This window comes from Pseudogymnoascus destructans (assembly GCF_001641265.1).
Source record: "Pseudogymnoascus destructans isolate 20631-21 unplaced genomic scaffold scaffold_16, whole genome shotgun sequence".
Lineage (NCBI taxonomy): Eukaryota > Fungi > Ascomycota > Leotiomycetes > Thelebolales > Thelebolaceae > Pseudogymnoascus > Pseudogymnoascus destructans.
Window position 1 is genome coordinate 537,390 of NW_020167535.1, and position 12,853 is coordinate 550,242.

At 47.6% G+C, this 12,853-nt stretch overlaps 3 protein-coding genes across 3 annotated transcripts; 2 read left to right on the forward strand and 1 right to left on the reverse strand.

The window, feature by feature from the left end:
- Positions 1 to 7,038: 7,038 nt before the first annotated feature.
- On the reverse strand, positions 7,039 to 7,560 carry VC83_05934 (uncharacterized protein; the record flags this gene model as incomplete). Its single annotated transcript, XM_024469541.1, has 1 exon — positions 7,039 to 7,560. The coding sequence occupies one exon, from the start codon at positions 7,558 to 7,560 to the stop codon at positions 7,039 to 7,041; it is 522 nt and encodes a 173-aa protein (XP_024322365.1).
- A 1,683-nt stretch (positions 7,561 to 9,243) lies between these two features.
- VC83_05935 (uncharacterized protein) lies at positions 9,244 to 9,556 on the forward strand (the record flags this gene model as incomplete). Its single annotated transcript, XM_024469542.1, has 2 exons — positions 9,244 to 9,378; positions 9,431 to 9,556. The coding sequence occupies 2 exons, from the start codon at positions 9,244 to 9,246 to the stop codon at positions 9,554 to 9,556; spliced, it is 261 nt and encodes an 86-aa protein (XP_024322366.1).
- Positions 9,557 to 10,552: 996 nt separating this feature from the next.
- VC83_05936 (uncharacterized protein) lies at positions 10,553 to 12,810 on the forward strand (the record flags this gene model as incomplete). The annotated part of the gene is made up of 1 exon (XM_024469543.1): positions 10,553 to 12,810. The coding sequence occupies one exon, from the start codon at positions 10,553 to 10,555 to the stop codon at positions 12,371 to 12,373; it is 1,821 nt and encodes a 606-aa protein (XP_024322363.1). The 3' UTR covers positions 12,374 to 12,810.
- Between the last annotated feature and the right edge of the window lie 43 nt (positions 12,811 to 12,853).

Sequence of the window (12,853 nt, forward strand, 5' to 3'; positions counted from 1 at the left end):
CTGCGTGAGGGAGGCATCACTTCACGTCCTGCTCTATATATTGGCGCATCAGTGTTGGTGGCTGTGGATGGATGCATAGCCAGGATCGTGGCTGAGTCGTTGCAAGGTGTACATGTAATTCTTACAAACAATGAAGTTCAGAAAGTGGCACCATGGCGAGTGGAATGGCCGTTATTCCTTGTGACGCAGTCTAAACACGCCGAGCGAGGGTAGGGGGTTCGCTCGATCTGCCTCATAGTGTGCACATAATTAATAAGCCACAAATACACCGAGACAGATATTGGCCATTTCAGCTTTACCTATCATAATCTATACCTCGATCTTGATGCTGATCTTCCGGATTTTTAGACTCAGTTTGACTTTGTCCGGTGCCAATCGGTCCGAACCATGTCCGGCGGCAGAGAGACATCATGGAAAGTAAACTTGGTCTTAGAACTGACGGATTGTTGGATTTTGAAGTAGTACATCCTAGTGCTGCTGGCGCCGAGACCTTAAATGGACGCCATTCCTCATCAATTGTGCAGGGAATGGCGGAGTTATCATATAATAAGGTAACGGGACGTCAAAATAGGGCCGGGTCCTGCGTGTCACACCTGCATGGCTGTTTATCCGGAGCTGCGTGAACGGCCAAGGGTCGCAGTTCGTAGATGAAACCTTGATAGTACTATAGTACCTTCAATTTCATCAACAACCCAACGAGTACGAACCTCATGGGTTTGGCAACACAATAAGAGCCCTTCATTACTAGAGGATGCTAACAAGTGCATTTGGCAATGCTTATATTGTACTAAACAATACAAAGGGTTGGGTGGTACAGCTGCTCCAGCAAAGCACTTGACAGATTTACACCAAGTGACAGATACTTCAAAGGAGCTACGAGTTAAGAACATGCAGATCTAGTTGTGAGGACTGTAACTGGAACACATCGGCATTGTCTTGGAAGCTGCTAGTATTAAGAGAAGATAAAGTACTAGAATCTGCATTTTGTCATACTGACATTCGTTGCACTCAGTTTGCTATCAAACTCAAGAGCAAACTTAGAAATCTCCTCCTCAAACCTACAAGTCACCATACATATCTTGGCTTATCACACCAACAACAGAAGCAATACTACTCAACGATTGCTGAAAACTCTTCTACTACATCTGTTTATGCTACATACATCACGGCATATCATTTGGACACTCATTGAACAAGTTATTAAGAAAATCTCCTCCTTAAGGGGGTGGGCCAATACTACCACATGGCATATCTCTACCAACTAGAGGCCTAGGAACATGAACGATAGCTCTAGAAGCTTCTACAACCCTCTATGATTCATTACACATCATCGCTCCTTAGTTACCCACAAGATTGGTTAAGTTATGACATAATTTGTCTATAGGTACTCTGACCTTGGACCTCCTTTTCACTTCCTATAGGCTAGGGACCCAAGAGATGGTTCTATGGGATTCTCTTATGTTCACTACATGATTAGCAAGCTAGTTGTGGGTCGCACTTGACTTCTAATACATTTACCAAGCCTGGTTAGTCATGGAAAGTCATGGAAAATGAGAGAACTACACTCCTTTGGCATAAATAGGATTGCCCTTTCCTTAAGAAAGGGCAAGCAGGCAATACAGTAAATCGACTAGCACATACTTCTACATCTTTTCCAAGCTTCCAAGCATTGATCTTGTTATTCTCTGTTTTTGAAAAGTCAGTGAGGTGCTAACCTCTGACTTACCCCTGAGTTCTCAGACTCAACATTTGTTGCAACTTGTCTAAACCACTTCACCACATCATACACCTGATTGCTGCGTTGTGGAATAGTCTAAGCTACAACCCTTTGGCTCTGTTTCCTAAGACAGTGTGTTGTCTTAGTAAATTCATCCCTTCCTTGGGTGGCTAGATTCTCATATCTGGTGCACCCACCATTACACATTTGTTGAAGCCATAGTACTACTATATAATAGTAATATACTACGCGTGCAGAGTTTTCAACGGCACTTATCTACTAGCTTCATAGCTATATTTAACATCATTATCATCACGTGTATTATAATAAGCGATATTGTTTATATTGTTTATATTGGCAATATAATATGGGGCATATCATACGAGTATTGTTGACCGGCGCCGTAGGCGCCGGTTATGTAAGCATCCTGCCATGAAGCCACGTAAGCACGTGATTAGACGTTAGTCACGTGGCCTGCGATGCGTAAACCCAGTAATATTGCCAACCCCTCCAAACCCACCTTCCTTCTTCTTCAACAACGCGAGGGCCACCACCAACCCAGCCACGACTGAGGCTTGTACAGTGCTGCACACTTCAACGTTCATATGGCAGCGATATTTCTGAAGTAGAAACGGGTTGTATGGAACTACCCAACGGTTGTTACGGACCACATTCTCAGTCCGCAAACCTGGCCGTGGAACCGCAAACGTCCGCCCGTCATCCCGGCGCCTATATTCAGGGTAACCCTCATCATTAATGATAGTAGAGGCTGTAAATGGCTTTGGGAACTTCTTTGAACAGCGTAGAGGTGACGTAGGCGTTTTACGGGCCATACATGGTGCCTGTGGGTAGTCATCTCCACATGGCCCATGTGTCATAGTAGAGACGACTACCTCCGTAAGCTCGCCCGTAACATCCCATGAAGGATGTGGTAACTCAGCACAAATCACCTCATCAATAAGATTAGGAACGTTAAAGTTGAACCCCTTAATGAAGAGTAATAAGTGCATATGCGGCAGACCACGCTTCTGATACTCAATAGTATATACATGGCCAGCGTATTCACCAAGCACACCAGCCCGTAGGTCCGCAAGTAGGCTACGGACCTTTAAGTGAAACACCCGTGCGATAAGATCAGGCCGATCAGCTGCTTGCTGACCCGGAAAGAGTGCGTGGGTGATTTCTGGCCACTTTGGATTAGCCGTAAAGGTGATAAAGAATGTAGGCTTCCCAAAGTGCCGTACAATAGCCATTGAATCCTGGTATAACTGCTGCATAGCACAGTCGCTTCCTATATAACTGGATGGCAGTACTACACGGCGACCTAACTCTTCCACATTAACGTCATCGCGTGATATAGCATCAGCTAGGCCGTTATAGACGTCTGCGCGGATCGATTTCTGACGGTTACGGAGCCAACTTAGGGCCGTAGACTCGCATATAACTAATATATCAACCGCAAACTGCTGAAATAGACGGCCGGCATAGTGTATGGTATTAAACCACTCTTTACGGGTGTGCATATAGTAGCGGTAGAATGGTCTTTGCTCTAACCTCCTGTTCTGCCGCGGACCGCTATTCTCCCGTAAGGTAAGACCATAGTGCCATCCGTATTCACCAAACACAAAGAGGAGGACGTAATGGAGTGGCATATAAGAAGCATGAGTAACATGAACCTTTGATAGCTGGCGCCGCCCTTCTAAGGTGTTATGGAAGGCTAATACCAAGTCTCGCGGACCAGCATCACCTAACTCATCTGGAATAATAGCCGCAATCTCATCACTGGTTGGCAGGTTCTCACGGCGCTTATCAGCACCCTTCTCAACTATCAGCCGCATTTGCGGGTTGAGTATAACCCGAAAGGGGCTATTAGTAGCCGTAGCAGCCGTAAGTCGCTCTCGGGCAGTCTTATATATCAAAATAAACGGATTATGGTCCGTAAGTAGCTGTAGAAGCTGCATAAGGATCGTGGAATCAAGTTGCGGGTGTTGCCTCCGGCGGGCTTCAGTTGCGTACGACGGGTCGTAGAAGAACAGCTGTGCAAAGGCTGGCGTTTCCTGGGTTGTAGGTTGTAACGGGCCTTGGTAATGGAACAGCTCGCCATGGATTTGAAAGCTTTGTACACCAACGTTCTGCTGTATCCGCGAATCGCGAGTATAGCTTACGGAAGTGAAAGCGAGGGCGTTATTATACTCGCAGATCTCCTTACGGAAGCCCCTTCCTAGCGGGTTCTGGTCCGTAAACAGCTTCCGTAGATATAAGGGAGGTCTCCGTAAGGCAGGGAGGTTAACGTCTCCTTTTTTACAGCAGCTCTCATACTGCTTATCCTGCGTAGCCTCCTCCACCCAGTGTAGCGCAGTGCAATATTCACACTCATGGTTAAGCTGGCCAAGGTCGTGCGGGGCAGCCGTAACAAATCGAGAGAGAAAGCCAGGCGGCTTAGGCTGGCGAGGCGCAAGAGGCTCCTCAGTAGGGGTAGACTGCGTACGGTGCGGAGTAATAGGGCGAAGTGGTATGGGGATTGGAGGCTGACGGCGAGGGCGACCGCGGCCGCGCCGTTGCGGAGGGGCGTCCGTAGGAGGCTGTGGGCGGGCCGTAAGCTGGTAGTCACTAAGTAGGGCGTCCGTAGGAGGCTATAGACAGTCCGTAAGCTGGTATTCACTAAGTATAAAGGGAAGTACTACTGTAGGTGGTGATGTCCTACCACGGGCCTGTATCCTACGGCGAGAATTCCGGGAGGTAGAGCATAGAGAGCACGTTGCGTACCGGCGACCTAGGCGATTCGTACGGAACAGCAACGACTCCCGGTATGCATGGCAGTGGGAACACCGAATTGGAGGGGAGGAACTCATAAGACCTATATCAAAGGCACAGTCTACAGCTAGCTTTAGGAGGTAGAGCTATATACATTAATAGTTACGGGTGCAGACAGGGGCTACGGATGGCAGGTACGGACCGTAGAACAGTGGATCCCAGGGTGAAAACCGTGCACCTTGAGCCTAGAGAAGTAATAAGCGGGTCTATATACGCCCTAAGCAATCATGAATTTCGCCATTTTGTAGCCAATCAATCCTGCAGGGGGTAGCCAAAATGTATTATAATATAGATTGCCAAGGAATGAAGGAAGGCCATATCGTATTGCCAAGCATATTGTTTATATTGCCAAGACTCATATTGCGATATATATCACAATATACTGCCAAGAACCAATATACTACTGGCAACACTGCCCAGAGATGTGGTTTGGAAGATGGAGTTAAGGGAAGACTAAATTCCCATTCTTCAAGCGCCTTCTCAAGTGGAATAAGTAACCCATATAAACGGTGACGAGATACCGACTTTGATGCTCCAACGTTTGAGCAGCTACTTGTCCGACTTATTGCTAGATGCTCATTATCATTCACAATTGTCCAATGCACTGAATTCCGAGACTTAATACATTTCTTAAATGTTAATAGTGAAGAGTCTTTACCTCGAAGCCATAGTACTATACGAGAATGGGTAGTTCGAAGATACAAGCAAGAGAGGGTCAAGATTCAGCAAGCTTTGCAGTCATCTCAGTCGAAGATCCATCTTACTGTTGACTTATGGACATCTCCAAACACAAAGGCATTAATGGGTCTAATTGCACACTACATTGGGGAGAATGAAGGGATAGTACCGACTGTCGCTACGAGAGCTAGAAGGACAGCATACAGGTGACAATCAAGCCCAATTAATATATACTGTACTTGAAGAGTATGGTATATTATCAAAAGTTGGGTATTTCATGATGGACAATGCATCAAATAATGATACTATGATGATAATCCTTTCAAATTGTTAGTCCTATTACAAAAAATGATAGTACTATAAAATTCTAACTTCTACTATATAGTACTATCACTCCAAGGTGTTAAATATGATGCTCAACACTACCGACTTCGTTGCAATGGCCATATCATCAACCTAGCAGCACAAGCATTCTTATTTCCATACGGGGATGCTATTTCTGTGGATAACAACTCTCAAGAAGCATCACAAGTACAGGTTGAAACATGGAGGAATGCAGGCCCGCTAGGGAAGCTACATAATATTGTAGTGTATATTCAACGTTCTCCCCAACGCCAGGCAAGGTTTGAGAAGTATAGTGATGGTAAAAGGCTTGCTCGGGATAACAAGACTCGATGGAACTCATGGTACTTGATGCTTCATAATGCTCTTGATGACAATATGAAGAAAGCTAACAATGGATACTGTCACAAGGAGTACTACGACCTAAGCCAAGATGAATTGACAGAGAGTGATTGGATAATACTATCACACATCCATGACTGGCTCCAGTTCTTTCATGAAGCGACGTTAGCTACAGAAGGCTGAGAAGCTACACTAGAACGGGTATTATTATCTATGGAATTCCTTCTCGAGCAATTAGAGAAAGGCAAACAACAATTTCAAGATGATATAATACTTAGTCCATGTTTCAACTCAGCTTGGAAGGTTATAGACAAGTATTATGCACTAACTGAGCGGTATGTAATAGTACTATCTATAGTACTATCTATAGTACTATCAATAGTCTATAGTACTAACACTTTATAGGTCTTCTGCATATATTGCTGCTGGAATACTCATTCCAAGTCAAAAATGGAAGTATTGCGAAGAGAATTGGCCTATTAATTGGGTAACACCAGCAAAGATAGCTGTTCAATCACTATGGGATGAGCATTACAAGCCAACAATTGAACCATCAATTATAGCTGCAATTCAACCTCAAAATAAGAAGAGCACATTTGAGGAGTGGGCTACACAAAAACGCCATCAACCAGCTATTCAAGATGAGTATTTGAAATACTGCCAAGCTCCAGTTACCACTGAATGTGATGCTCGGGGTTGGTGGATGGAAGGCGCTCAGCGGATAGCATATCCAAACCTCCAAAAGATGGCTCTTGATATCTTATCAATACCTTCAATGAGTGCTGAGCCTGAACGTTTATTCTCAGGGGCAAAGATCACAATTACAGATCGAAGGAACCGACTAGGGGTTGATACTATTGAGTATTTAGAGTGTTTGAAGTCATGGCTAAATCTTTCAACTAATTCTTGGATTGATGATGATGAGTAGTACTATTACTATTTCATTCTATATTAATGCTATTAGTTTCTAAATTATTATATATAGTATACTACAGCATAATACCTTACTGTCTACAGTATTATGGCACAGACAGGCATCACAGTCAATTTGCCAGGTCAAGTGATGCTAACTGCACGAACTGCACGAACTACACCAACTACACTAGCGTCACTCTAGGTTTGTGACATTTAATAGTACTATAGTACTATAAACTTCTTCTACGTAACAACCTCTGATCCTCCTCTACCTCCTCTACACTCTGACAAGCATGAGGAGCCGACCTCTGAGGAATGATGAATAAATCATCATCCCCATTAGGAAGGATGGGTTTGAGGAGGTCAGGATCCCCAACACGGGACTCTCTCTCATAACTCCGAAGGGCCTCAGCCAAGGCATCTAATGAGCCAGCGTCAGTGCCAAGAATATCACGCCTAATCCGAAGGATTAGGGCAATCTCCCGAGCAAAGAGGCGGCGACGCCCAGCCTGAAGCCACTCATCCTCAGCCTCACGGTAAGTGAGACCCAAAACTGCCCATCTCTCACCACTAGCTCCAACCATCTCTACCTCCTTCTCCCCCCAATCCCCCTCATCCCCCTCATCTCCCTCATTTCCCCCATCTTTCGCTTCTAGACTCGCTGGGCTCCATGCTGGCGAGGCAGTACCAACAGGGCAGGGCGCAGAGACAACAAGGCAGGGCGCAGAGACAACAGTTGGTGCAGCGGCCATCAGGGTGGGCAGTAGTGTTTATAGTGCTGCAAGCAAACTCATGCTTTACTGTGCCTTTCATGCAGTGGGAGCAAGCAGCAAGGGCGACAACAGCGCGAGAATAAGCCATCTCAGCTAAAGCTTGACTCTTTCTAGAGCCTTTGAATTGTTGAAAGTCGGCTAGAGAAATATCAGGAGGGCCTTCTAGTATGTGTGGTTGTGCCATTACAGCAGGAAACTTTGATGGCGGTGCCATATTTGCCTATTTTCAAGTTAGTATATAAAATAAAATAGTAAATTAATAGTATTATAGATAGTACTATTGTCGTACTTACTGATCTTGCATATAGTAACGATGTAGAAGAAAGAAGAAAGAAGAAAGGAAGGGCAAAATAGTGAGGTTATAGCTTAACATCATAACAGGCGTTGATAGTACTACAATAAGTAGTACTATCAAAACAATAGTACTATAATAAGTAGTACTATCAAAGCAATAGGGGTAACTTAAACACGTGATATTCTACACTATTATTGTCACGTGATGTCCATATTGGTTATATTGTTTATATTGTTTATATTATACTGTATTGCCAAGCTTTATTAGCGCCATATTGTGGCAATACAATATGGGAATTTCCTAGCAATATACTGCCAAGCCGCACTATTGGCAACACTGTCTCTGGGTATGTACTACCAGACAGGAGGATCTAATAAGGAATTAATATTAATATGATAATAGTAACTTTTTTCTACGGTCCTAAAAGTTAGTATTGATATCACTACTTCAGCGCACATACGAGAACCAGTAAATTTATATCGAGATTCCGAGGATCAAGGTTAATTCTGACATCAGAACGTTAGCATTATGAATCAAATATTGTTAGTGACCTTTATATCCAAACCTTAAAATAGAGAAATATCAAACGTCAAAACGAACATGGTAGGAAGGTGTGCGGGTATGCAGGGTTTACTCGGCCCGATCCCCCTATTCTATTTGACACAAACTCCCACGCAAGTTACCACACCACCTGTCAAATATGCGGGGGCTATTTAATAACCCGAAGGCCTACTCCCACTTACTTTAATCCTCCTGTGTCGGGTGAAAGTCCGGAATCTCTAAACACAGAAGAAATAGGACTGCCGAGCAGCACATTTGTTTACTTAACTCCACCGATCACACACCGAAACATCCTCGAAGAGCACTTGCTCCGCTTAGCGGCCTCCTTTTGAAAGGTCGCTTGACAGTATAATCCCAGGATAGAGCTTCGACGCACTTACCACCTGCCAAACTGCAACTGCCATACCTTTAGTGATTTTAAGATGCTAAACATTTCGGCCCTTTTTCGCCCGCGGATTCGCGGAGATCATAAATTGGCACAAGTGAGAATGTGGGGAACCCCTGTTGCAACGAGGGCGACTACGGCACTATTAGCAAAACCACCGAAGTAGGGCTGGCACGAACAATGGATCCGTCACCCCTTTAGTCATTCCTCGTTTCTTCTCAACCCATTCTTCACCATGCCATCTTTCAATTCTGCTCTGATCGCGGCCCTAGGCCTGCCTTTTATCAAGCTCGCTCATGGCCAGATCTTCACAGTCAACTGTTAACCGCTGACCATCCAGCGCGGCGACTCCATCATCAGCCCAGGGGCCATTTCTGCACATGTACGTGCCGTCATTGGCGGAACTGCCTTCCAACAGACCATGGGCTTGAATACGGCAGTGAATGCTAAGGACACTACGTGTGACAAGAAGATCGATAAGAGCAACCACTGGCAGCCACAGCTGTCCCACCAGAACTCTGATGGCAGCTTTGACTTAATCCACTTCCAAGGAACCGTAAGTGCATGGGAGACAGAGACTTGTGCTAAACAGAGCTGATATCTTTTAGGCTGTGTACTACTTGAACCGAGCGTGCGACTATGAGGAGGGAAGAACTCAGTGCCCGTCCGGCTTCTCCCCTGCAGCTCCTCTGGCTGGTCTGCGCATGGTCACTGGAAACCCAATGCGTCGATAAGCAAAACTAACCCCCTTTATATATTATTTATATTTGGTGTCAAAATTGACCCCAGAAACTTCTGAACAATTGACGAATCGCTTTTCGAACACCAAGCTATGCAGCATGCAGACAGCAGTGACGACACCTACAGACTTCCCACACAATCTTGTCTTCGTATGAGAGCAGAGACCTTCTTCCCATCCTGCTGGGATGGCGTCAACCTCGACAGTGACAACCATTCCTCTCACGTGAGTTGCACCCCCTTCTAGCCTTATCTACAATCCTTCAACTTATAACACAACGCTCTTTATGTCTACCCCCCACTAACCATATCTCTAGATGGCCTACCCTACAATTGGCACCTACGATGTGGGAGTGTGCCCAGAGTCCCAGTCTCTTCTACGAGTTCTTCTATGACATTTCAACAAGTGGGCGTATGCGATGGGTGACCTAACCGCCTACGGTCTGCACGGCGGCTTCATCAACGGCTTGACGGACCACCGCGCTGGAGACCGCCATCCAAACCTGTTCTGGCCCAGACGGTGTTTATTCTAAAGACTGCAGCATTAATGTATGTGATAACACCCCCAATCTCTTCCTTACGTATATATTTCAGGATTATGAACCTATACCCCGATCTTGTTAGAAAAGACGCACAATTAACAACTGAATAGAAGGATGCTGGGGTACACTGGATGTCCTTAAATATAAACTTGCAGCTTTTGTTACGTTGATGTGCTGTCACGCGTTGGCTCTTATCAGCATTAGACCATTATCATCACTGCCCTGCCGTTTAGCATCGTTGATGTAATCATCTTTGTATCACGATCGAGAGAGGCGTTGATATTCTCATACGGTCGAGGTTCCCACCATTCCTCACTCCCGCCAAGCAAACCCGTTACCCCAGCAACCCCACACCCTCCCTCCATCCCACTTCCTCGCAACCCAACCACCAAGGTAAGGTCCCACGCAACAACGCGTGCCACAAACCGACGACCAACGACGACAGATACGATGGATACCCAGCGACCGCCGAAGAAACCGGCGAGGGTATATGGGAAGAAGAAGCAAGTCTCCAGGAGCGCGGATATTTTTTTGCAGGATTTGTCGCCGGCGGCAAGAAAGGTGGGGGAGGTGGGGGAGGGGGAGGTAGAGAAGATGGCGGAGGTGGTGGATCAGAAACTTGAGGAGGAGGGGAAGGGGAAGGATAGCAAAGATGATACAGGGAACGAGAAGCCCGTGTCGGAGATCCAGGAGGGGGCTTCGCCAAAGAACAGCGGTGATAGCAGCGCGAAACCTACACTAGAGACAACGACGACTACGAGCGCGAAACCGAAAACGCCGAAGAGCTCACGGAAGAAAAAGGAGGCAAAAGAACAAAAGACAGAGGATAATGGAGAAAGCCAGCCAAGCGCTGCCGGGAACAATGAACCTAAACCACATCCCCAACCACCAACAAAAGCGAAAGCCCACTCCGACCCAGAGGCGCTGGCAGATCTAACACACACCCTCAACGCCCTCCAACTTACCCCCGCCTCTTCCCCCCCTCAACCCGCACCCCCCAAACACCGTCCCCGCCGTCCCCGCCCCTCCGCCGCCCCCTCAACCACCTCAAAACCCCCCACCACTACCACCACCACCACCACCACACACCCACCCCCCTGGCTCGCCCCCCTCCCCCCTCCCCTCCCCTGGTCCCACCTCCTCTCCCCCCACTGGCCCCTCACCAAACTCACCGAATCCTCCTACGCCGAGATCTACACCCTCCACAACCCCTCCGGCTCCTCCATCCTCAAGATACTCGCTCTGCGTCCTCCGCGCGGGCCGGGGAGTAGGAGGGAGACGGCGTGTAAAGTCGAGGATGTGCTGAGCGAAGTCGCGATATTGGATCTCGTCACTGATGTGTCAGGATTCGTCGTCTTTCGCGGTGTATTCGTAGCCCGCGGCGGTGTGCCGGCGGGTGTGGTTAGGGCATGGGAGGGGTGGAATGATAACCCCCCCGGAGCCAACGCCACTGCCGAGGAAAGCGAATCCTGGGACGAAGGATACGGACGAAGCGCCTTCCCGCACCCGTCGAGGTATCATAAGGACCAACTCTTCCTGGTCCTGGAACTGGGGGATGCGGGGAAGGATTTGGAACACTACAACCTGACGACAAGGGAGGAGCTGTGGGATGTGTTTCTGGGAACGGTGGCGGCGCTAGCGACGGGGGAGGAGCTGTTTGGGTTCGAGCATAGGGATTTGCATGAGGGGAATATATGTCTTCGTCGTGCTGGGGTGGTGGGGAGGATTCCTACGGCGGCTTCAAACTCAGCAATATCCGAATCGGCATCTGAGCTCAGGAGCGGATTCTCAGGACTGGAAATCACATTACTGGATTACACCCTCTCTCGCGCGATGACCGAGGAGGGAAAGACATTATTCCTCGACCTCGACGACCCCGAAAACGCAGCGCTCTTCGAAGGCTGCGAGCCAGGCACAAAAGAGCAGGAGCGGAAACAACGGCGTGTTTATTCTGCTATGCGTGAACATGTCGTCGCTGAAGAACTCCTTACTGGTGCCCAACAAACGGGGAACGGGACGGAGGGGAGATGGGCAAAACACCACCCCTACACGAATATCCTCTGGCTGGCTTATGTGCTGGAATACTGTATTTCGCATTTTGAGGGACCGAAGGGGGAGTTGAAGATGTTTGAGGGGGAGATTAGGGGTGTGAGAGCTAGACTGCGGAAGGGAAAGGAAGAGGGGGGGTGGAGGAGTACGGCGGAGGTTAGGGAGGAGGTTTGGGGACGGGGGTGGGTTGTGTTGGAAGAGAAGGTGGAGGAGGGGGAGTGAGAGGTTTATATGGTCCTCTGATAATCGGAAGAACCTATACAAGGGGGGGGGAGAGCCGCATCCACTGTATGCTGGGCGCAGTTGCACGCCCGGCTCAACGCATCTACAGCGCGGGTATGCCGCACAAACCCGCGACGTGCCGTGCGGACCGCGCGGATAATACCCACGACGGAATGAGAAAGCCCCGATGAGCGCGGAGACGGATGCGGTATGCTGCTTTGGATGCAGGTAGGGGAGAGAGAGGGAGCGGCTTGAAGGGATTCCAGAGAGTAGGAGGAGAGTACCAGGGGGAAGCTCGAGAGGCGCAGCGACGCCGTGGCCAGGGAGAAGGGCGAGCATGATAGAAAGGAGGGATGCAGAGGTGCATGGAGTTTGGGAAATAGCATACACAGCGGAAGAGATAGATACCACACCATGTATACACAGCAATTGCCATCATCATTCATTCACTCATTGGAATCACAATCATAAAAGTCACAA